This window comes from Gadus macrocephalus, chromosome 6, assembly GCF_031168955.1.
Source record: "Gadus macrocephalus chromosome 6, ASM3116895v1".
In the NCBI taxonomy this organism is placed as follows: Eukaryota; Metazoa; Chordata; class Actinopteri; order Gadiformes; family Gadidae; genus Gadus; species Gadus macrocephalus.
Window position 1 is genome coordinate 21560649 of NC_082387.1, and position 26583 is coordinate 21587231.

The 26583-nt window shown below is 46.5% G+C and overlaps 1 protein-coding gene across 2 annotated transcripts in view; it reads right to left on the reverse strand.

The window, feature by feature from the left end:
* Window positions 1-26583, reverse strand: part of LOC132460015 (transmembrane protein 132C) — a 31063-nt gene that overhangs the window by 3591 nt on the left and 889 nt on the right. The window contains exons 2-6 of one of the 2 annotated variants that reach the window (XM_060054977.1): window positions 20583-21492; window positions 13545-13682; window positions 7656-7851; window positions 4244-4387; window positions 1056-1261 (exon numbers count right to left, since the gene is read on the reverse strand). In XM_060054977.1, coding sequence (XP_059910960.1) covers window positions 1056-1261; window positions 4244-4387; window positions 7656-7851; window positions 13545-13682; window positions 20583-21492 — 1594 coding nt within the window. Of the gene's footprint in view, window positions 1-1055; window positions 1262-4243; window positions 4388-7655; window positions 7855-13544; window positions 13683-20582; window positions 21493-26583 lie in introns of both variants that reach the window. The other variant, XM_060054976.1, reaches the window with a different exon arrangement.

Here is a 26583-nt window from a genome sequence, read left to right on the forward strand (position 1 = left end):
AGAGAGGAGCCTGGTGGTTACTGGGAGGAGAGGAACCTGGGGGGGAGAGAGGAGCCTGGAGGTTACTGGGTGGAGAGGAGCCTGGTGGTTACTGGGAGGAGAGGAGCCTGGAGGTTACTGGGAGGAGAGGAGCCTGGAGGTTACTGGGTGGAGAGGAGCCTGGAGGTTACTGGGTGGAGAGGAGCCTGGAGGTTACTGGGAGGAGAGGAGCCTGGAGGTTACTGGGAGGAGAGGAGCCTGGAGGTTACTGGGTGGAGAGGAGCCTGGAGGTTACTGGGAGGAGAGGAGCCTGGAGGTTACTGGGTGGTTGATGCATAGCCAGAAGGATCTGGGTTCAAATACCACATGACCCACGTCTACCTCAAGGCCCCCCCTCCCCCTCTACCAGATCATTAAGAATGTCCAAACATGAAGCAGTGTCGCTTTGGGTGTACATTTATGTTGACAGTAGATGACGAATAATTATTATTTTTTTGTCTAGGAAGTCCAAATGTATTTACTTTTCGCATTACAAAAATAAAAGGATAAAAAATAGATTATAATAGTATACTGTCGACCTCTCAGGAAAGTAAAACACTCAAACCCCGCGGAGAAATAGAAATAGAAGATAATACAATAGAAGCAATCAGGTCACACTGTCCGCAGTGCAGTGTGATGTCTAGCACTCTCATCACTGCACTCAGTCTATTTGCTTGATGGGGCTGTTGTTGTGAGTTATGTAATGGCGTTAAAGGCCTAAGCCTCACAGCAATTTGATTTTTACCAGAGGAAAATGGGTCTGCATGCAAAAAAATATGAATGGGTGCTGCTTTCAAAAATGTCTTCTGCTTGTGCGAGATTGAAAACCGGGATCAGACCAGGGTTGTGTTTGTGTGATTGTGTTTGTGTGGGCCTATAAATGTGTGTGTGTGTGTGTCTATAAAGTATTAACGTGTGTGTGTGTGTGTCTATAAATGTATCAATCTGTGTGTCTACTGTCTATATATATGTGGGTTTTGAGTGTATATTTGTGTGCGTGTGTGCGTCTGTGGGGGGGGGGGGGAGTCGCGTCTTACCGCTTGGACGTGACGATGGGAACCCTCCAGCTCTTGATCTGGCTCAGCTCCGTGTCGGACACCTCCATCTGCAGCGGCAGCCGTGGGATCCACACGTTGAGCTCCAGCTGAGCGCTCAGGAAGCTGTAGCTGAAGTTCACCAGCATCCCCACTTTCCCGCGCATCTCTTTACCGTTCACAAACACGTAGTCGCATCTGTCCGACACCTGGGGCGGGGGGGGGGGGGGGGGGGGGATTGATGGAGCGACCACCAGTCAGCAAAAAAAACAACTCTGCTCCCGTTCGGATTCCTCCGAGACAACCCTAGACATTGCAACTCTGTAATTATTCCTGGAAATGTACTTCTCTATAAACAACCTTTATGAAACTCTAAATCAGGACACTGTCAACTCAAGCAATGTCAGTTATCTAACCTAGGACGGAAAACGAAGCAAATATTCAGATACGTCACCGTTTTTGTTAACAAATAGACCAGCAGTTGAGCCATAAATTCCTTTCACAGGGGTTTTGGTCTCCATGACTCACAAAGTAATATCCGTTGGTTGTAATAAACAGCCCAAGATAATCACAGACGTGGAGGTTTTTAAAAGAGGCTGCATCGCAGTATTATGTAGATGAAAATACCTCTGCGTTGCCATGCTTGACATCAATCCTTCACATACAAGTGCATTCATTACCCTGTAATTCCAAAGGTAACCTTGGAAAGTTTTCAGCAGCTCTGATCCTGAGTTCTCACTGAGACCCAGAAAGACGTGAGTCATTCTACACACTCAGTACCGCCACAGACGGACCCCACCGCATCGCTGACAGGGCAGTGAGATTTCACTCCCTGGCCCCTTTGTGAGTGCGCCAGGCAATGGAGAGGAAAATAAATAGTGACTTTGACACAACCAAGGAGGCATGCAAATACCAAATAGATTGGCACTCTTATGCATGTGAGAGTGACCGTGATAGGAGCAATTCTCACGTGTAGGAAAAAGAGTGACCTCCCATTGTGGTCACTCTTTCAGTAGCTTGCTCCTATCATGGTCACTCTAACATGTAGGAGAAAGAGTGACGTCCTATGGTGGTCACTCTTTCAGTGTAGCTTTCAGTCACGTGGTGCAGTGGCCCTAATCCTTGTGTCATCGCTGCTCTGCTCTTCTCAGTGAATATTCATGGTTTCCTGGCCCATATGCAACATGAGGCAGCACTTATGCACCTTCTGTCTTTCTTTTTTTTCATCTAATCTTCCGTTGATAGTGAGGTGGTCCAGAATGCTCTTGCCTGGGTTCAGAGAGGACTAAGTGAGCTGTTCCGTCTCTGAGACCTTCTGCTCAGCCCCGGCTGAGGTCTCCTAAAACCCTAAGTCAATAAGAGGCTCAGGAGGCTACAAGACGGCTGGGCCTGACAACGCTAGAATCAAATATCCTGGTTTATTGGGATCAGCGCCGATGGGGCCCAATGAGATGATTGCATCTCTCTCTGTCACCTGTTTTGTCCACTTCCTCCGACCTAGTCGTCCCCCACTACCTCATAACTCACTCTGATTCAAGAAGATAGGCTGAATTGGCTTCCAGATAAATCCACTCCATCCATCAATAGGTGGTCTGACAGTCGTCAGTGGCTCTCACAGAGAGAGAAGATATCAGAATCAAGCTGTTAAGGAGATTAAGAGGTCTTTTGTGATTGAGGCGGATACTCAGCCCTGCAAACATACTATGAGCTAAGCTTAGAACAATGCATCAAAAGGGACGCAAATTTAATGGTAATGGAGTACTGTGGCCCGTTTTCTGCCCCTGAGCATAATCCCTTGTCCTGCATTGTACATGTTTAACGTCCTATGTGCCTTTGAAACATCCCGCATGTTGGTATCTGTGTGTATCTCTTGCTATGAGACTATTTTTAATCCAAACAGAACTGTAAATTACACGCATCACCAGAGACATCTGCTGTTTGTGTACTCGACTTGCATGCATTGTTGCCGGGCGATGACCACGTTTATAAGCATATGCAGCCATTACTAGGGGCTGTCTTTGTTCTTTAGTGTTGCTGCTTTGTTGTGATCATTATTTGAGTCACTCTTCTAACCTTGAGTTTACACATCCACACGGCGTGACCTCAACACACCCTGGACTCAGGACTCTCCCTGCAACCTCCAATTCATCAGTAAACAAAAGCCTGCTTATTCCGAGCTGCCCCCGGGTCCGAAGGCTAACAGGGCGAGGCAGAGACTCACAGGAGGAGATCCAGGTGCCCGGGCGCTGGGTGTGGAGGTCATACCTCGGGAGCTGCTCCTACCCCAGCCCCCTCATCACCAGCGGGGAGGCTGACAGAGGGGTTTGCACCGGGGCCAGACACATCGCTTGCATTGCCACGCCGACAGAGAATATGAAGGAGGTGGGAGGGTGACTTTGGCACAACTTATTTGCTCTCTCCCTCCAAACTCTTTGGGCCCTCCGCGTCAAGGATTATCTGACTATGAGTCCAAATTGTCACTTTAAGCATCGGTTGAGGGCAGATGCACAGGACATTATTTTATTTGACCCCACTAAACCTAATTTAAAGGACTAATAACTCATCAAGCAGCATTGGTCCATAGGTATATTTGCTCATACTCAGCTACTAGGAAGCACAACTGGTGGTAATACCAAGAAGAGACTGGCCAGGAATTGGTGAAGGCTAAATCTGAGAAATGGCTTAGCTTTTAAATTAAGTTGAGCTGTAAGACTTGACACCAGCATCCTGGAAAAACTCCCTTTGTCCCGATTCCAATTGTACATTTAAGAAGGAAACACTGTGGACGGATGATGTGTGTGGATGATGGCCTGGCCTGGCCTGAGTCAGACTGATTGGACTCTCGGGCTCAGTGAGGCTACACACCTGTTGCACATTGATTGCTCAATGTGCAACCAGTTAAAAAAAGCCATCAACACACACACACACACTCAGAGCGAGATCTCCTGCATGGCAACACAGAGCACCAGGCCAATTATCATTATTCCAAATTACAATAAACCGTCTGCAACACCAACGCCCTGCGTCCTTTGTCTGGAGGAGCCCAGTAAAGGGCACCTCTGCGGAGGGTGGCGTGTAGCACGGACCTGGCTACAAAAACTACAATGACGCTCAAAATACCATCAGAAGAGGGGAACCTAGAGGGCGTGGTTAATGATGCTGCGGGTGGGACGCAGGGGCGGAGCTCGTACCTTGAGGACGTCTTCATCGGTGGAGCTGCAGTCGGTGAAGTCGGACACGTCGGTGATGACTCCGTCCTCCTCCACCGCCACCGTCCTCACGGGCATCACCACCTTCTTGCCCGTCAGCATGGCCGTGTTCAGGATCTCCGTGTCCTGCGGGCCAGAAAGCCAACGCTTGAGGGGACGCTCAACAAGAGAACTGACGTTGAGTCTGTGATGCTGCTTATCGATATCGAGGTTCCAAAACCAGCTCTTATCCTAAAAGACAAGCATTGATCATAACAGCAGGATGAGCTGATTCCCCCTATCATTAACTAAGCGAACCAACATGAAGAAACACAACACTATACAAACACTTAAACGCATCAATACAGAAACAAGGAGAAGAGCTAACAGCAGCAGAAAGAGGAAGTTTCCCATTCGATATTCGACTGTATCAATGTACACACACTGCATTAGCAGGACAAATCATTCCATGGAAGCAAATAGTCTTCACACACATAAAAGCCCAGGAGGTGGAAGCATATTGCCGTCTTTGTGCGGAGATGGTTCAAAGAAGAGTTCACAAGGCCATGTTTTAGTTCACCATGAGTAAAACAGGAGCTCAGGATGGATTCTGCTTATGCCGCGCTTTTAAGATGTTCAGATAAATAGAGCCGCGAATCATCCAATTAAATCCCTACTTCCATCCCGTGAGCCTCTTATCACCGCGGTCGTTTGAAATGCTGTGCAATTTCGCTTTCCTGTCACTTTGTTTTCCTTTAACATTTATTGTATGAGGCATCATATTTTCCTACGCTGTTTTGATGTGGAAAATATTGTTTATCTATTTTGAGACGTTTGGCAGATGCTCTTGACCTTTTCCGTGAGGTACAGATCTGAAATAGATATATTGTGTATCATACATCTATTGCATATGTATGTATTTTGTTTACTCACTGCAGAACAAATTCTCTCCCTCTGGGATTAATAAAGTTGTTATTTTATCTCTCGCCTTGATCACATCAGATATAAACAGATTTATTTGATAAACACATTTGCTTTGGTCGTGCTGTCCTGTGGCATTTATCCATGTGAGACCACTGCGTGCGTGTGTGTGTGTGTGTGTGTGTGTGTGTGTGTGTGTGTGTGTGTGTGTGTGTGTGTGTGTGTGTGTGTGTGTGTGTGTGTGTGTGTGTGTGTGTGTGTGTGTGTGCGTGTGTTTGCACGCACGTGTGTGTGTGTGTGTGTGTGTTTAAGTGCATGTGTGTCTGCGTTCATGCATGTCTGTGTGCGTGTGCGCGCATGTGTGTGTGTGTGTGTGTGTGTGTGTGTGTGTGTGTGTGTGTGTGTGTGTGTGTGTGTGTGTGTGTGTGTGTGTGTGGGTGGGTGTGTGTGCGTCTTTGTGTCTGTGTGGCTGTGTGTCTGTGTGCGCGTGTCTGTGTTTGTGTGTGTGTGCGTGTGTATAGGCACTCCTGTGTGCATGGGAGTGTAGTGCAGGCCAGCCTGGGCTAATTCTAGGAGTAATCCGTCAAGTGAAATTGAATGAGTCGACTTGCCTCAAAAGTGAGCAAATCAACCAGATGGTGGCCGTGCTCCTCTCTTCTAAAGACATACATATAGAAATGACTGTTTGGTCTAGTCAGTACAGTCAGGCTTGTAATCCCCTTGCTGTAGACCCTCTGATGAGCAGCTTTAGTCCTGGCAGATATTGAACAGGCAAATCTATATATATTAAAAATAGAGTGATCTGTCAGTGCTAATGTCACTCTTGGCCAACCATCAAATGTTCTGATGTTGGCCTTCAGCCCTGAGGTCATCTTTTAATCCAACCACAAGGTCATATACCCAAATCAAATCAGAGCAGGGTGTGTGCGAATGCCTTCCCACATTACATGAGGCTGTCCTGCCTCATCACGGTAATTCGCCGCGCCGCACGGCAAAAAGGTCTGCAACTCGTCTCAGGAGGAGCCTAATTTACATGTGTGCTTTAATAGAAACACAACAAACCACACGTTACCTCTAATGCTTCACAGTCCACCTCAATGTAACGCAACGCTACTCCATGAAATCCATGTTCAACTGTGTTAGCCCTGCACAGGGCACCACGTTCAGGCCTGGGCCCATGATGGATTCACAGGGCTCAGTGGAACATGGCTGCTTGTAAGATGGCTGCTGCTGCTGCTGCAGCTGCTGCTGGCAGTGCTTGATGAAGAGATCCACAGGGCACCGGAGAGAAGCCAGGTTCAAGACAACACAAACCCACAAGCCACAAGAGGGAACATGAATACGGGGTCCGTATTTAGTCAGTAATATGCTGGCATGTGGCTCAGGAGGTAGAGCGGTAACCGGGAGGTTTCTCGATCCCCGGGTTCCTCCTCGCTGATAGTCGATGTGTCCCTGAGCAAGGCACCTAGCCTTAACAGCTCCCGACGAGCTGGCTGTCACCTTGCGTGGTTGACACCACCATCAGTGTGTGCATAAATGGGTGAGTGTTAGGCAATATTGTAAAGAGTTGCCACTGGTTAGGAAACGTCATATAAATGCAGTGTATTTACCATTTAATATCTAGATTACGGACATATTATATATCGGCTTTGTGTGGTAATGAACAATTGAGAGAAGCATGTGGTTTCGATTGGAGGTCAATTATAGGCAAAAAATAGATAGTGTTGCACTGGGACTGAGCCACACTGATGAAACAAAACTTCTTTTTAGGACACGTCGGCCAGCGAAATATTTGATTGAATATTACATAATGATCATGGGACACACACGCACACACACAAATAAACAGGCAGCAAAGTTACCATGGATACATTCAGTGAGACAATGGGTGAACAAGATTCATATAGGGAAATGTTTGCATTGTGGGAAGGGAATACACAGGTAAGTGGGAGTGACCATAGTAGAGAGTTTAGGATGGCGGGAGCGGCCAATTTAACTGCAATACACTATGGGGAAGTGGACATGTCTGCATGTCTGCAAGCATGGCTGCAAGAAAAGGAATCTACCTAACCAGGAAGTAGGTCGATTGGCCTGGCCTTAGTATCAGACATAGTGGCTCCTAACCTCTCTCAGTTAGAGAGAGGTAGGAATGCATCTTAAGATACAGGGAGAATGTACAAAGTTCCTTTTAATGTGAATAGTAATTATATAAACAAGGTTAATATAATTTGTATATGATTGTATATGATAGTTATGATTGATATTTCCACGACACACACGTAACGCATCAGCTAGCTGCCAGTCAGCAGAACAAGGTGACCCTCACTGCCCGGGAAGGAAGGCATCTACTGAAATAACATGACAATCCAAACAGACCCATTCAGACTTCTGTTCACACACACACACACACTTACAAACTAGACACTACAAAAAAAAAAAAAAAAATGCGTCACAACAAAGTGCACAACATGATTCCGATTGTATGTCGGCTCACCATGACAAGAGGAGCCAGCCCCACAAAGTCCCTCTGGGTGGTGTAGATCCTCATGGCTCCCTCCGTCTTGGCACCCTGGTCCTGGGACCTCTGGGGGAGCTCCAGCTTCCAGATGATCACCTGGCTGTCCAGTGGACTGCTGAGCTCCTCCACCTCAAAGTCCATCTGGAGCACCTCCAGGAGACTGCTGTCCAGCCTGCTTGAGGGGCACACGCACACACGTGAACAAACACACGATCACACACACACACACACACACACACACACACACACACACACACACACACACACACACACACACACACACACACACACACACACACACACACACACACAAGCACACACACAAGCACACACACACACACACACACACAAGCACACACACACACACACACACACGCACACAAACACACACACACAGACAGAAAACACACAATCACACACACGCAAACACAGACACGCAAACACCATGATAGTTGGACTGCATTGAGGTAGTGTGATGCTGCGCTGTAGTTTTAATGTTGCACGCCTTTCTCTCACACACACACACACACACACACACACACAAATAAACGCACACACACAAACACACACACACACACACACACACACACAAATAAACGAACACACACAAACACACACACACACACACACAAATATCACAGAAGCTCGTCTGAATTTTGGCTGCACTGTTGGACAAGCAAAACGCTAACCCTGATCAGCAAATCATTTTAGTTTGATTCAGTTATTTAATTATATTATTCAATTTATTTGTACATGCACAACACTATTATACACTATCTTGCTAACCAATCAGGGCATCTGTAAACACCAAACCAACCAAAAGTCGGACAAACAAACAATCAAACAGTGGTAAACAACTGGGCAGAAACACGACCTTGTTGACATATTCAGCGTTCCTTTCAACATGCCGTTGTTGTCAAAGCTAATAGAGAACTAAGGGGGGGGGTCTTTATCAAAGCACTGCCCCCCGATAGGGTGATTATTTCGCACCAGTGTCATTTAATTCTGTCTGACCGCGTTATGTTCGAGTGGAGATAATGACTTTGTTGGGCGTGACCAAGAAGGTGAGACTGGCTGTGAATACCAAATGAATGAGGACCAGGCAGAGCGGTGTGATCATGTGTGAGAGGGCTGATTCATTAGGTGGGGCGATCTACCCGGACTCATGCACAATCCTGCCCTGTCCACCACGGCCAGGGCAGCACTCAGAGTTAGCCTTGATCTGTGAACTTCCTTTCATCAACACAAGCAGGTGCTTCGGTATGTGACCTCGCACCGGTTCTTAGTATGACCATCCAATGAGAGTGTGCGTACTGGAAAAACACTACTGTTGTTCTGTTGTGGCCAACAGTATCATTTCCCAAGCCTCATTTCCCGAGTAAAGACACACTAATCTTAATCCATCCACGTATCTATCTGTTGTTTGAGGGGGTGTGTCCGCATCGGTTGAAATAAGAGATTGCGTCAGGTTATGAAAAAATCGCACACTAGTTTTGAGTGGGATAGGTTATGACATCGGTACTGTCACCGATTTCCAACTCCGTGGAATTAGTAGTTGGGTAGAGAAGGTCCGCAGCCATGCAGAACAATGATATCACTCCCCAGTCAGGATGACGCATCAATCTCTGAGATGAAACCCAATACCCTCTGAAATGTTGTGGCACACGTTTTTTTCTCTGTATGTTTTGAAAGTTGAACAGCATTCGGATAAAACAAACATGCTCATATCCAGATGATTGACAACGCCATAGCAGAATTTCTGAGGCTGCATGCCGCCGGGAAACCAGAAAGTGTGAGGGAATGAGTTACGTTGAATGTTAATCTGCTGTCGGATTCGTAAGACTATGCTCTCGTTAAAGTTTTACCAGGAGCTGGACTGCATGACATGTTAACCGATGTTTTGAAAAAACATTCCTCATTATCTCAAGATACATGGTAAAATATGTGCTCCTTCAATTTACCCAAAGGAGCACTGTGTGGTTGTGTATGTTTATGTGTGTGTGTGTGTGTGTGTGTGTGTGTGTGTGTGTGTGTGTGTGTGTGTGTGTGTGTGTGTGTGTGTGTGTGTGTGTGTGTGTGTGTGTGTGTGTGTGTGTGTGTGTGTGTGTGTGTGTGTGTGTGTGTGTGTGTATACATATGCGTGGGTGCGTATGTATATGCGTGCTTGTGTGTGTGTGTGTGTTTGTGTGCGCTATATTTGATGAGTGCCTTGGGTCCGTGTAGCAATAGGTCATGTACTGAATATATTAAATCGACCAACCCATTTTTCATTACACGATTCAATATTTCAACACCAATAAATACCACTTTTAAGTTTCTGCACAGTCACATTTTAGACAAAGTCCATTTGAATGTAATGTTTTCCTTGATAAGGATGTTTTTGCCATCTCAAGGAGCAGCAGTCTGTCTCAGGGGACTGCTGGGGGCAAGTCCTAGTCTGTAGCCCACTGCAAAGACTGTTTAGTAAACTGTATTGAGATTGAGTATGAAGTGAACTGTATTGAGTGTTTAGTTAACTATCTTAATTATGAAGTAAACTATATTGAGTATTAAGTCAACTGTATTGAATTTGAAGTCAACTATATTGAGTATGAAGTAAACAATATTGAGTATGAAGACAGGAGAATAATATGGAAACTGTAGCCTAAATTGTAATGAGAATTTAGGTATTATGTAGAACTGTAAATATGAACGTCACTCACCTATACATCGTGTTTGTCTTCAGCTTCAATCTCAACAATGTGATAAACCGTGCTGTTCTCATTCCAGTGCAAGACGGAATTGAATAATTAGAGAATCGTTCCATATTGACAACGTAACGGTTCAACTGTCAAAACAAGACATGTTTGTTTCCCCTAAGCACGCCCTTATCCCTTAGAGCAGGCATTAACACAGATATTCACTTTAAGTCTGTATCTGTGAGATGATTGGGGGAGTTCCATCACCACCAAAGCCCTCTGTCGATTTCAGAAGACGAATTGACTGCAGGAACCTGTCTAAGCCGTGCTGAACCTTCTCATGAAGTGGCTCCTTTAAAGGCTCATGGTGGCGGAGGATAAGGCAGCTTCAATGTTTACAAGCACATCACGGTTGGTCCCCACAGACACAGAAGTGGAAAGGGAGTAGGAAATCTGCAAAGTGGAGTGAGGACCGAAAGACTTGGCAGGGGCTCTGTGTGTCCCAACATTTTGAGAGGATTACCAAAGCCAACTCTGAATGGGAAAAATATGTTTAAGTTGAGATAAACAATGTCCTAATCCATGAGGGGTGGGGGGCTGGGGGCAGTGTTACCACTCAATGGGGACGCATGTTAATAATGTCGACACAGGAACGCCACTGAGTTAGACTCAGTTTGCTGTTGAGTGACGTTGTGAGTGCAGAGACATCCACCATCAAACAGATATCCATTCCGCATTGGGAATGTGCCTAATGTTAACTCATAGATTCAGAAATGCATCCCTTAGGACCAAGTGGGTGTTCCCTTGAATCAATGCTGCAATTCACACATCAATGCCGCAATAAACTGTAATCATTTTGTGATTCGTCATCATTAATGACTTCAACCAGTTCCTCCATTCTCATCTAAACACAATATGAGTTAAGTGACATGGAAAGGACATTTATGTTACCCCTGAGTCTAAGTGGCCATCTGAGTCTGAATTAAAATACAAAATTACATTATTATTTATTGTTTTTAAGGCATTTCACAGGAACTGCTGCGAAGATATAAGATACAACTAATAAATACGAGAACACCTGAAAGCCTTTTCAACTTCCTAGATTGTAAAGTAGCCTTTGTCTATTCAAGTAGAGAGTGGTGTATGGAAGTAAATCTGGGAAGTATCTGGATTTTTTGCCTCCCAATATAACTCTTTAACATTTTCAACAAATAATTGTCACCTTTATTATTCAATGTTATAAAATTCAAAATGAAATTTTAGACATAAAAAAATGCAACTTAAATATTTTCAACATCCCCAAATTCAACATGCCAAAGTCACCTGCAAAATTCAATGCATGAAATTTAGTGTTAAAATCCGGGGACCCAAGGAAGAGCAATCCATCCTAGATGCTAGATTGCGGTCAAGCATGGAGAGCGGGAATAAGAGCGTCACTCGCTGGTTCTTTTTTTCTTGATACAAACGTTAATTCTAAACAGGATTTAACACAGTAGCCTATAATAGGAAATGCTCGAAGGTAAATCAACTTCATTAAACATTGACTGTAGCTTTTTATGGGGAGAGAAGCAACGGTGGTGGACCTTACGAAACGCCCTATCCATTGTATCGGTCTGTAAAATGCTAATCAAATAAAATGGGTTTATGTGTTTAAGCACACTTAATATCATCTTGAGGGTCGGGAGTGATCTTATCTTTTATTTATGTTTTTGTTATAATGCACACTCTTTTTTTTTTTTTACTGCAGTATGAAATAAACAATGAACTAATGCCTGTATGTGAAGTGTCTGTGTGTGTGTGTGTGTGTGTGTGTGTGTGTGTGTGTGTGTGTGTGTGTGTGTGTGTGTGTGTGTGTGTGTGTGTGTGTGTGTGTGTGTGTGTGTGTGTGTGTGTGTGTGTGTGTGTGTGTGTGTGTGTGTGTGTGTGTGTGTGTGTGTGTGTGTGTGTGTGTGTGTGTGTGTGTGTGTGTGTGTGTGTGTGTGTGTGTGTGTGTGTGTGTGTGTGTGTGTGTGTGTGTGTGTGTGTGATTGCAGTGACTTGGCTAGATTGACATGCACTGTAAGGGTAATTGTGGTGGGTTAAGGAGCCCAATTGATTAAGGCACCAATTTGGGGCAATCCAAGCTCCCTTTGCCTACATTTATGTGTGATGCTGGGGCAATCTGAAGCCCGCTGCCCACAGTGGAAGCCTTGAAGGAGAGCGCAGAGCCGACATTATTGTGCAACTCAAGCGGCAGCAGCTTGTAGCACCAGTGGCGCTTCTTCCCGAGCGTGCCTCGCCCGACAGCAAACTGCTTTTAATTTGTCATCCTCATATCTGTATCATGTCACTCGATGCAAAATAGTGTTGGCTCTGCACGCTCGTTGCGCTCACAACAGAGGCATATCAACCTTTTTGCTCCAGCCACTTCACGTGCGCCCGGTGTCACAAAACAAATTCCCCCAATCAAAGTGATAGATGACGATACAAACGTTAAGTTTTAAGAACGTCCATGTTTCCGCACGTGAACGACTTCATGCCTGTCTACTCTTCAAAGTCGTGCATGTTGCAGACAGCGCCCCCTGGGGTCACACTTTTCGGTGGGTCGCAGAATTCTGTTTAGGCCCCATTTACACGAGGACGCTTGCGGGTAAAAACAACAAAATATTTTATCGGAAGAACCTTTCGCTTAGACGGTGACGGCGTTTTTGGGGCATGAAAACGCATAAATCTGAAACCACCCTCCAGAGTGGAAAAGTTGAATACGCTCCGCCGTAGCGTTTCCGTCTACACTGCCAAGACGCAAAACACTGCTCAGATCTGCTCATTTTAAGAGTTAAATTCAGAGGCAAATTTATTTTCAAAATCCGAAGCCACAGATTTACTTCCATAGTGTTGCATCACCAACAATCAGCATTATCAGTACTTGTCTTTGGAGTAAGCCCTTTATCAGGGCTGAATCTCAATGGTTTGTGCTCTGAGTGTAAGTTGCATAACTGAGTGACATTCATTTGCAATCAGAAATCCCTAATTTTGTTCCTCTTACTTTGTATTCATGTTTGTCTGAAATCGGACAAAAACCTTACTGTAAAATAACTGATCTCAGTCTATTTCACAAAATAAGTTATAATATGAAACCATACTAACGCATTGAATATATATGCTAACGGTAGAGAAGTCATACTGATGTCATGAGTCTGAACATTACCTTTTCCCGGGTATGGGAGCTGTCCTCTGACACACCACGTTGATGGTCCCATCCGTCCCTGTATCCAGCGTCATGTCCCACAGCAGGGTGTTGGTGGGAGTCGCTGTGCGAAAGGTTACCCCTTTCTTTACAGTGGCTCTGGGAAAGGTAAAAGAAAATGGGAGAGAAAGGTCAAAGACAAAGTAGACGAGAATTATTCTACCGTAACTCCGGAGAGAGCTTCAGAACATACCGACAATCATTAGTTTGGCACATCGGCTATTCATTATTACGGATATACTCTGTTGTGTTATATAACAGAGTTGATATACGAATTCCAGTGAATTGGTGTGTATTAATCCGTTCATCTATTTATCCATTGCACTTATATACTCTCTTCTTCTTAAAGATGTCCCATTTGTTGCCAAAAACATCACAGATTTACTTTGAAGCAGGGCTACATCGATCACGTTCTTTCGAACAAGACTACTGTTGGACTTCAAGACTACAAACACTTTTCTTCACCCGGACTCCACCACTGAAGCATAACAACAGAAGGTTGTCTGCTTGGATCTCGGTCGCCCCTTCTACATGCTATACACACACAGTGACAGGGCGTAACTTTGAAACCTTGCCCATAAACACTGTGGCTGTAAAACAGCGTAGAGCGTGTTACAATTCTCTCAGGAAAGAGTAATCAACCTCAGAGGCGTCTCATCAATCTGCCTCTGAGTGCATCTTCAGCTTGGCAAGGAGTAGCGGTTGGCCAGGACTCTCAAAGTCAGCCGTGAATCCCTGTGCGCGCCATCAGTCAGACTAAAGAGCAACAATTAGAGAGAGAAGAACGATGCGGAACGATGCGTTCAAACACATTAACATCTAATAGAAGTATAATCACGTGTTCGTGTCTGTCTATCAGTGTGTCCCTGTGTGTGTGTGTTTATACGTCTGTGTGTGTGTGTGTGTGTGTGTGTGTGTGTGTGTGTGTGTGTGTGTGTGTGTGTGTGTGTGTGTGTGTGTGTGTGTGTGTGTGTGTGTGTGTGTGTGTGTGTGTGTGTGTGTGTGTGTGTGTGTGTGTGTGTGTGTGTGTGTGTGTGTGTGTGTGTGAGTGAGTGTGTGTGTGTGTGTGCGCATGCGTGCCCATGTGTGTGTGTTTTCCTGCATTCTCGGTGTGTGGACCATTGATTAAAGGACACATAGAGCAGCGAGGAGCATTCAGCAAACCGGGATCTGTCTTTCTTTCTTTCTTTCTTTCTTTCTTTCTTTCTTTCAGTCCATTAGTCCCTCTTTGTTTATTTATTTAATAACATTGAAAACTCCTTTCCTTATTGTGAACGCTTCACATCTTCAATATGCCAGTGTATGCACACATCAACATCCTGTAATGCTGCTCGTGCTCATCACCACAGCATTTATAACCGTATTTTTTTTACTTGCTAGATTAAAAAGTCTAAGCAATTGTTTTTTTTAGCTGCCACATGGTCAAATCTATCTGCCATGGTGCAGGCGTTCCTTGGATCCTAGTGGCCAGGCTTTAGAGTGTAGCATGTTAGACACTTGATTCGGGGCTTGAAGTGCAACAGGAGAGAGACATACGTACATTTTTTGCGTCTCCTATAAAGGTCTTCTATTTATGATGCGAATTCTTTGTGATTCCAGGGAAGGATGGGGTTCATCGGCTATGGCGTAGGGTTGGTATGCTTAAACCCTGCCTGTGTGCATTCGCAGGAGACACATACACGGGGAAGGGAGAGAGTGGCATTTCAGTGGGGTTCAGTGTCTTTTAGAAGTCCCTTTGAAATGAATTAGTAGAATACATGTATTTATTTCTGCTTTGTTTTCATGTTTCTGCGGGTTTTAAATTCCGGGAACGTGGCCGATGTTGATGTTGATGGTGTTTTTGGGTTGCTATAGCAAACATCAGGGTACTACAGAGAACCAGCCACACACAAACACACACACACACACACACACACACACACACACACACACACACACACACACACACACACACACACAAGTAAAGTAACTCACATATGCCCAGACCCACTCACTGACACACACACACACACAAACACTGAGCCAGAGTACATGAAGAGGAGCCGTGCGCAGTGGGGGCGGCATCTTTCATCTGAGGGATGAAGCTATGTGAGTAGGGATAAAAGATGGAGCCATGGGCGACTCAGACGCCGCAGAAGCAACATCTGATAGGTCAGCACTCGAAATAAGGCAGTAATACAGTAATAACCTGCTACATGAATACAGTTACTGCAGTTTTTAAAATACAGTCATTGGATTCATTGTTTAGCCCAAACACAGCAACTATAACAACAATATAGATATATATTTATATATGTTTTCAGCCTTCAACAAGTGAAAATTATAATTATTTCTATATTCCATATGTAAATAAATAAAAGTTTCTATCCGAAATCCCAGATATTATAACATCATAAGATCAATAACACATTGAATTATCACCCAGTTGTTCCAAGTGGATCTTCTTGCCAGCTCATATCCTCCCATGGACTGAACATCTAAAGGACTCAACCATTGATTATAATTTTTTTGAAAAATTTCAGGTTTCATGCATTTCAACTTTTACATTCCATCTGTGCCTCTAACTGCAGAGATTACAGAAGGACTGCAGGATTGGAATTATCAGAAAATTGGACTTTAATCCTGTGCAGCCATGGATGTAAGGGTGGTGACATGTCATGTATCTTGAACTGCGGGCCAATCCCCCGGGCGCTAACCTAGTAATGGCTGCAGAACGACTTGGCCTGCATTGAGAAAACACCACAAAGTGCACACAGAGATCAGCGTGGCCAGCCTGTAGTTCAGATCCCCCGGATAATCTCCAAATTTACAAGCGCCTTTCCCCCCCGAAAAAGAAGAAGAAGAAGAAGAAGAAGAAGAAGAAGAAGAAGAGAAGAAGAAGAAGAAGAAGAAGAAGAAGAAGAAGAAGAAGAAGAAGAAGAAGAAAGCCCGCCCTGAAGGCACTGTTCCAAGAAACTTTCCCTGTTCGGCTTCTAAACTGTGGATGGAGAGAAGCAGAGACCATGTCTGCGGTTAGGAGGCACGGGGGAGGCTGGGCCAGGGAGCCTGCTACTTGAGCTCCAACAGGCCAGGGAAGACGGATGCCCAGGGAGACTGAAGCTGACAGAGTGTGAGAGAACCAGCTCTTGGCTGCCGAGCGCGCCATCCATCTCACCTCCGAGCAGGTGAGGCATGAGTGGCAGCAGGGTTTTTCATATTTTACATACTCCTTAACATACTCCCCTCAGTCCCTGGCGATCACACGCTCAGCAGGAGAACACTCGCGAGACATGCCAAAAGACTAACACACGCACATACATGCATGTGCGCACACACCAACACTGACGTGATGTCGCAGGTGCATGTGTTATGTAAAGACACACACAAATGCATTGACCTCTGGCATCCTTCCATGCAGACATAAACTCCCTTTGCAAACTAGGACACGAGCCCACACATGGCCTCTCCACCTCTGTCACACACGATCAACCCAGCCACTTGGCCCATGTCTTATGCAAGTCGTGCTGTTTGCTCTTTCTCTCCAAGTGTCTTCTGTAGTCTTTCTCTTGACTTTTTTCTTGTTTTGTTGTGCAGTTATTTCTCTCTAAAGGCTCAATTTCGAGGCTCCAAAGGAAAACACAGGAACAACCTGGGCGGTGGAGCCTGGTAGAAGGATCAGACTGCCCCAGTGTCGACCAGCAGACAAGCCGGCCGCAACAGTAATGGTGACCTGTGAAGTACGACCCAGACTCACCGCCTCATTAAGGGCGGCTTGGGGAAAACAGATGGATGATGGCTGGATGAGTTACAGATGGAGGGATGGATGCTAGATGGAGCGATGGTGTTTTTAATCACGCCTCCTAGCGGATTTGTTTTCCGTTCCTTTTTCCTCCACACATCGCCTCTGGGCCGCTGGGCCCCTGTTGCACCCCGATGCAATCAGAAACAGATGCAATGGTTAATTATGCAAGCAAATGTCCGTCGTTTAGCACGTAGCTGATCGTTGGCGATCAGCTACGTGCTTGTCATCGGTAAGTTCGCTGGAGCCGATGGGGCCTTGAAGGCATGGGGCTGCCAAGTGGGAGGAGTCAGAGCACGCAAACCAATGATGAATAATAAGGCGTGCATAATTATACATGCATGCATTTAATATGATAAAGCTGGGCGGGCACTGGGTGATACAGGATAACGTTTTAAGCACGAAAACCTTGAGGTTAACAAGCTAGCATGAAACCTGTATGCTCTTTGGAGTTCATAACTGGTTCATATATTAACAACATAATGAATAAATTAATAAAAAACCCGAGCTGACGAAGTGCTCGCCGTGCCCCTCCCGCTGAGAGACGAGCGCAGGCAGAATGAGACGGAACTAATTGACCTTCACGTTAACGGTGCGTGCACTCCACGACCTTTATCAAAACGTCACAGAGGATGAGGGATTACTTCCAGTGCCAGACAGGTGTGGATTCATCTCCTCCCCACCCCATGACCCCATCACACACGGACACACGCACACGACCCCAACACGTACTGACACACACACACATGACCCCAACACACACAGGGACACACACACAACCCCAACAAATACAGACACACAACCAGGACCCAAACCCACACAGACACAGACGCACACACACACGACCAAAACACAGACACACACGCACACCCCAAACACACACAGACATCAAACACACCCCAACAGACGCAGACACACACACTCACGACCCCAACACAAACACACAAACACAAGACCCCAACACACAGAGACACACAAACACGACCCCAACAAACACAGACACACACACGACTCCAACACACACAGACAAACACACACACACGACCCCAACACACACACACACACACACACACACACGACCCCAACCCACACAGACACACACACACACACGACCTCAACACACACAGACACACACACACACGACCCCTACACACGCACACACACACACACAACCCCAACACACACACACACACACACACACAAACCCAACACACATGTACACACAAACACGACCCCAACACACATGTTCACACACACAGGAACCCAACGCACACAGACACACACACACACACACACACACACACACACACACACACACACACACACACACACACACACACAAGACCCCAACACACGCAGACACATACACACAACCCCAACACACATGTTCACACACACACGACCCAGCCCCTGACTCACTCACTGCTCCCGGTAGCGGGTCGACCAGGCTGACGAGGGGGTATTTCAGCGTAACTAAATGGGCCGTTCAGACAGTGATGAAGCACACAGACAGCTGTTACGGAGACCACTCACGGGGCCTGCTAATGACCTAACAAGCAGCAGGGGGGCGGGGTGCTGGGGGTGAGACGGTGCTAATGGCCTTACGGGGAATGAGGGCTGAGGTGGTGGTGGTGCGGCTGGTGGTGGTGGTGGTGGTGGTGGAAGCAAATGCACAGCAGTAAATTCATTATTTCCTGTGTACTGGTGGGAGCCACTGTCTGTTCTGTTGTTGGTGATTTGTACAAGGACAGGTCTCAACCACTGCCTGCCTGGTGCAGTGTGGCACTGAATTGACCAACTGTTGATTGGAGTAGACAGAAGGAGAGGAGAGAAGAAGAGAAAAGAAGAGGCGAGGAGAGAGGAGAGGATAGGAGTGGAGAGCAGAGTAGCAGGGAGGAGAGGATGGAAGAGTATAGGAGAGGAGAGGAGAAGAGGAGAGAAGGGGAGGAGCGGAGAGGAGAGGAGCAGGGAGTAGTGGAGAGGAGTGGAGAAGAGAGGAGCAGATAGGAGAGGAGAGGAGAGCAAAAGAGAAGAGAGGAGAAGAGGAGGCAAGGAGAGGAGAGGAGCAGGGAGAAGAGGACAATAGAGGAAAGGAGAGGATAAGAGGGGAGAGGAAAGGAGTGGTGTGCTGTGTCTACTTGGAAACAACCGTGAACTGAGTTTAAAAGGACAGTATGGGTTTAAGAGATCAGTGTGTATAAAAAACACAAGAGGGGAACGGCAGGAGTTCATTTTCTGCGTCAGAGCTTAGTCAGGGAAGAAACAAGGACACAAGAATAAGGGGAAATAGAGCGGCGTCTTCTCTTGTCATTTTGATTAAACAAGCCTCCACTACAGAGCAGCCCTGCGATGCTCACAGATGACTAAGACAGCAAAAGCAAAGCAAATAATGTCCGATAACATCTGAGTCAAAGCCTTCGTAAAAGAGATAATAAAGATCCCGGAGATCGTAATGGGATGCCAAAACGCTTTAGCACAGTAATGAATCCATGCTACCGGGTGAATGACATTCTCATGGTCAACTAGAAAGTCCATAAAACAAATCTATGCCTCTGAGCAAGCTAGCCTTCATTTCTTTGGGACTACGTTGACTGGATTTGACTGTGATCTGTTGAAATGTGATTTTATTTTAAGTCCTGCTTAATAATAATCACATGAGGTTTAATGTAGTGAGCGGCCATAAAACCATCCGTAATACAATGAAGTGGGTGCGATATGTAGGTCAGTACAGTGCTCAGGTGGTAATCTCTCTGCCTCACCAGCATGATGTGAATGACATTCATTCATTCAACTGGAGAGCAGCACTGATAATACGATTAAAACTAAATCAATAAATTCCAATCCAAACATGATATTTCAGAAGAATTCGTGATTCGCAATACACAACATGCTCGATGTTTACAATATATGTTACTCTTTATCCCAGATTTGGAAAATTGGGGAACTAAAATCAGAGTAATAATTATAATAATCATATTATTATATTTTCCATGAATTACATTTCTCTTACTCCATCTGACTTGGTCTATTAGGAACACATTTTTCCAGGTAAAATAAGGAAAGGGGACTCACACCGCTGTTAAAAAACCTCCATGGGATTCTACGTGATCTCTTGAACAAAAATGTATTTAAATATATCCTGAATCGTACTAATTCGATTTGTTTGGTTAAAGAACAGCCATTCCTTCTTCACCTCGTAATCGGGAAATCGAAAAACTTACCGGAGAGTGAAGTTGAGAAGCTGGGCCGAGGAGACAATGAGAATGTAGAAGGTGGCGATGTCCGTTTTCTTCAGCGGTTTGGACGCGGTGCGAATGACAACGGCGTTCCCCAGCCTGAGGCGCGACAGCGTGGCCATTCCCTTGGGCACCTGCAGCAGCCTCAAGCTGCCGATCCTCTGCATGGGCGTGACCGGTAGCACCCTGGCCTGCCGCTGCTGCCCCCCCGGGCCTCCCCGGCGCTCCACCTCCGGGGAGCTGCAGCTCCCGCCGGCGCTGGGCCAGGCCTGGTAGTACAGCTCCACGGGGTTCCCCGAGGACGGGTCCTGCCTCTCGCTGCTGCTGCTGCTGCTGCTGCTGCTCTCCCCTCCCGCGGCGGCGAACCAGCTGGGCAGAGGCACCAGCTCCGCCATGCAGGTCCCCTTTTCGCCCCCCAGGGTGCAGGAGCCCCTCACCTCCTGGGTCTGCCAGAAGGCGTACACCGTCACGCAGGGCAGCTCCTCCATCGCCTCCGCCGGCCGGCCGCCCCACTCCCGCCCCGCCACGTAGAACAGCACCCGCACCTTGGGCTTGGAGGAGAACACCCTGGGGGTCAGCACGAAGGACTGGATCTTCCAGTTGTAGGTGAGGGCCCCCGGGGCGTTGAAGAGCGGCACGCCCTGCAGGAGGTCGCGGGGGACGGGCTGCTGGGCCGACAGCGGGCCGTAGCTGGCGTTGACCACTGGCTGGCCGATGGCCCGCAGCACCACGAAGGGCTGTGTGTGAGTCCCCATGCTGGAGTTCCTCATGAAGTCCTGGCCCGCCTCCTTGAGGAGGAAGTACTCTGCGTCCAACAGCTCATAGTTGACGGGCAGGTAGACGGGGAGAGGCACCGCTGAGGCACCGCTGTCACTCACGTCCCCTCTCTCCGAGTCTGGAGGACGAAGACAAGAAAAGCGTGTTAGGGATATCGAGGGAAGTCTTCCTTTAACGTTACGAATTAGGATGTAAGGAAAGTCTCTACAGATCTAAACAAACTAAATTAAGTTGAAAGTTAAAAGGACCATTGGGGAACGAGCCTTGTGCATTGTTTCATTCCAGGGAACTAATAGCTATCACGCTTAAGTTATTACGCTCAAAATCATCTAACCCTCCAATTTAATAAGAAAAATCCCCATAGTTGGTCCATGAGGGAAATCATATGAATTACAATTCGAAAGGATTTGGGACATTGTAGTCTCTAAACCAGCGGAGAACAAACGGACGCAGAGGGATATCATGGCAGCAATATTAAAGCAGACAACCCAATACGGGGGTCACAGTGATTGCTTTTGTAATGATGTGCTTGTTGGTAATGTACCTTGTTTATAAGCGATACACAACTCAAATGATTCAAAGGCATCAGCAAACCCAACCAGCTTCAGGTCATAGCTACTGAAAAGGGCAAGTGAGAGCATGCATCATGTGTACTGACCGGCCCTAACCCGGGACGAGGAAAAAAAACAGCAACCACACATCCTCAGCGGTCTGATCTGCTGAGCTCTAGGGTGGAGGAATGGGTGGGGGTGTGGGGGGTAGGTGGATGGGCGGGTGGGAGTCGAGGAGGCGTGTTGGAGCGGTTGGGGTTCAGACGGGGGAGGAGGTGGAGGAACGGGCGGGGGAGGAGGTGGAGGAACGGGCGGGGGAGGAGGTGGAGGAACGGGCGGGGGAGGAGGTGGAGGAACGGGCGGGGGAGGAGGTGGAGGAGTGGGGGAGGAGGTGGAGGAGTGGGGGAGGAGGTGGAGGAACGGGCGGGGGAGGAGGTGGAGGAACGGGCGGGGGAGGAGGTGGAGGAACGGGCGGGGGAGGAGGTGGAGGAACGGGCGGGGGAGGAGGTGGAGGAACGGGCGGGGGAGGAGGTGGAGGAACGGGCGGGGGAGGAGGTGGAGGAACGGGCGGGGGAGGAGGTGGAGGAACGGGCGGGGGAGGAGGTGGAGGAACGGGCGGGGGAGGAGGTGGAGGAACGGGCGGGGGAGGAGGTGTAGGAGTGGGGGAGGAGGGGGAGGAACGGGCGGGGGAGGAGGTGGAGGAGTGGGTGGGGTAGGGGAGGAGTGGGTGGGGTTCAGGTGGGGGAGGAGGTGGAGAAGTGGATGAGTGGATATGGGTTCAGTATAGGGACGAGGCGGAGGAGTGGCTGGGGATAGGGGTTGCGACTCGATATGATCCATTGGGGCCAAGGTTAGAGCTGTGTGTGTCCTTATTAAGCATCCATTTAATAGATTACACAGATGATTATTATTAGAGCTAGGGACCAGCTACATCACGCAATTACCTTACTGGGTGAATACAAAGGATGATAACCCTGATGTGTTTACTGTAGAGGTTATGTTGAAATGGATGGAGCGAAACACAGGTCTCGTGCGCAGAGTGAGAAAGGGGGCTGAACAGAAAAAGACAGGCTTTTAGCTGCAGTGTGAATCCGTTGCGTCAGCCTCTCACTGTGATTTCAACACGGCTGACGGAAGATGAACAAAGTTCTTTGAGATCGGCATCAGAGTTCAGATGTGCATGCGTACGATGTGTGGAGGGTCCTCGAGACAGCGGCCACAACAACACACTTTTTACCCGCCAAACGCAGCTCGGCGAGTGAACCTGGCAACGCGCGGCCTGTCCACGATCTTTCGAGAGATCTCGATAAACAGTTTTTCGCACTCCATATATAAACACGGACGTCAGCCTTCCGGTTCCGTCCCGCCTGGTGGCGTTCCACATATATTTCTGTCACCCTTCATGTTCCTTCACCTCCAGGAGGCGGGCGCTGCTGCTGGGAGCCGGGCTGGGTGGCTGACACAGCATACAGAACGTGTCACCGTCTCGTCAACACGCCCGGCCTCAGGATAACATGTTTTCCTGCCGGCTGATCCTGTCTGCACACAGGTTAACTTTGGGTCTGTAGGCGATAGGGCGGGGGTAGCAGGGAGAACGTGGGTTGATCTCACTTAGCCCCCCCGGTGGTCATGGTGACAGATGGGGACGGTGGTTAAATCCAGGGCCTGGCAGCGGCTGCAGAGTATAAACACTGGCCAGGATGGTAGAATCCCCCAATGCTCTGCCCCAGAGCTGCACCGGTAGCCACTAACGGTAGACAGTGGCTTTAGTATAGCCAGCCCCATAGTGTGGCATGCCCTATATTGCTTCCACTGTCTTTTGAATGTGAGGAGAAAACTGAAGCTCATCTGGCAAATAAAGAGAGCAAATTCAGCAGCCCCAGCTGTGCCAAACTCCAGAATGACTTAAAGGAGAGCTTCAACTTGTTTTATGAAGGGCCTAGCTTAGAAAGAAGGACTCCCATGCAGACTGGCCAAAAGCTTCTGGGTTCTGCTGTCCCCCTTTCTGGCATCTCATTTTAAAGACTAACATACAGATTGCGCTTCGTGTTTTCATAGCGTTGGGTAGTTACTTTTAAATTTAACACATTTTTTACGTTAGCAAGTAGTATGTTCGTAAGTGTTGCCAACTGAGGTAAGTGACACGTTAGACTACTTTGTCTCTAAACCAAAAATTAAAGCCCCTTTGCGATTCCTTGCTCATGCTGGCTGCATTGTCCAGAGCCCTTCACACCCTGTAGGCTGCTGGTTAACAAAACAGACTGCCAAAGTATACTGTGACAGAAACCAAGATCTCTCCAAGAAGTAAAAAAAATAAGATAGGTTAGGCTAGCGAATACGTTTTTATCCTACTAAGATTGATGAGCTGCGATTGTTATGAGATAGGTAGCATACCAGTGAAGCGTATATATTTCGGGCCTACCCTACTGTGGTGTAAAGAGCATCATGTTAGCTGAGCTACACATATGCAGCTAGCCTCCAAGATGTAGGAGAGAAAGGGAGCCAGTGCCAATGTTTCAAAGGTTCAATTGATTGCTTATTTGCAAACTAAACGTAATGATGTATTAATTGAATTGCGAAAATAACAGGTAATCTGTGTACTAAGGTGATGCTACATCAAGTATCCAAAATACTTTAAGGGCGAAATAAAAGGGCAGAACAGCCACACAGGGCAACGCAGAATCCCTGTGCCACACATAAAAGTATATGGCACATACAAGTATATGGAATCAACAAAATGTGCTTCCAGGTGGATTGAAATTTGCCTTCTCTGTCCGTTTCCAAATCAAAAAGGCTTATGAGCGAAGATGATATCTCACTACTATTATTGAAATGTGTGTTTGCAAAAAGTGGTGTCACCAATCTATACAGCATCCATTAGCCATTAGCTGGCCCAAACCATGTTATTAAAAACATTAACAAAATATTCTTCGCTCTCTAGAGCCTATAGACTAGGCCATAGTCTATAGGCTCTAGAGTCAGAGTATAGTGTCAATGACATCAAACTTTATTGTAAGAGGTTGGAGGTATCTTAAGCATTGCACACAAATACAAATACATCGTATCAAAAGTTTTGAATATGTAGTAGGCCTATGTGTAAAATAATTGTTTCTCACAAACACATGGTCTTGGTCTGGTTGTGATCTTTCCACTTGATTAATCACCCAAATGAACAAACTGTTTGAGTGCACCCTTGTAAGACTGTGGGATTCTATTGTAGGCTACTTTTTTTCCCCACAACTGATTTCAATTTAATATGCGCTTCTTTAACTTTCATCATGCATGCAATTAATCTTCAAATTATTAAATTGCCAAGCACAAACCCAGAGCAACCACCATGAATCGTAATGTGCAGTAATGACTTATACCATATGTGCAAACAGCTTGTTGAAGTAGGCTTTAAATAGCACCGCAGAAATTGACAAACGTCCTACATTTAATCAGCTGTTTGGTTCGTAAACTGGCTTGTATGTGACTGTACGTTTTTCAAACCCCTTCCCATGCTGCTAGCAAATGAAAACAGAGAGCTTCTGCAAGTGTTTACACTGACACAAACTTAAGATGACATTTTGGTGTTTCGTAAATGCCATGGCAATAAACGAGTTTAGCCTCCAGCCTATTGTTGGCTTTAGTAGGACAAATGTCCAGTAATAGTTGTTAACGTACAGTCATGTTCAGAGCAGTATGTATATATAAGGTCTAGTTACTTAATAAAATAGCAATCCAACGCAACACAGCGCGCGCGCGAGAGAGAGAGAGAGAGAGAGAGAGAGAGAGAGAGAGAGAGAGAGAGAGAGAGAGAGAGAGAGAGAGAGAGAGAGAGAGAGAGAGAGAGACACACACACACACACACACACACACACACACACACACACACACACACACACACACACACACACACACACACACACACACACACACACACACACACACACACACACACACACACACACAAACACACATGTAAGAGAGGCTTAATCCTTTGCAGCGATTGGTTTAGATCTCAATGCCAATGAGACCATCAAAGCTTCTTTAAAAATACGTTTTATCACGATTTTCCTATTTTATGAACCAACCTAAAATCAGCCAGCCGTCATTCCCTTAAAACGGTCAATTGTGCCTTCCTAGGTCATAAAGGCCCTCGTTGAGTTTGTTATTTTCCAAATTTAATGGTTAGTTCACACGTGTGAATATGCCTTAAGTCTGCATGCCTGCTACTGTATTAAAGCGTCCTTCTGCATTTAACTATTATTTTAAAAGAAGCATCTGTATAGTTATTGATATTGCAAGCAACATGTTACAGTACAGTGCACTCGTTACGCACAACATACATTCAAATCATGCAATCAAGTAAACTATATGTCCTGCTATGAGTTCATGATCAATATGTCATTAGTTAATATCACTTGCTGCTATCAATGATCGATGATGATAAATTATTCCTAATTTATTATTTTCACTCACACAGTCGAGGAGCATGCACATTTTATTACAAGTTCAAATCTCACTCTCACACACACATACATACACACACACACACACACACACACACACACACACACACACACACACACACATACATACACACACACACACACACACACACACACACACACACACACACACACACACACACACACACACACACACACACACAA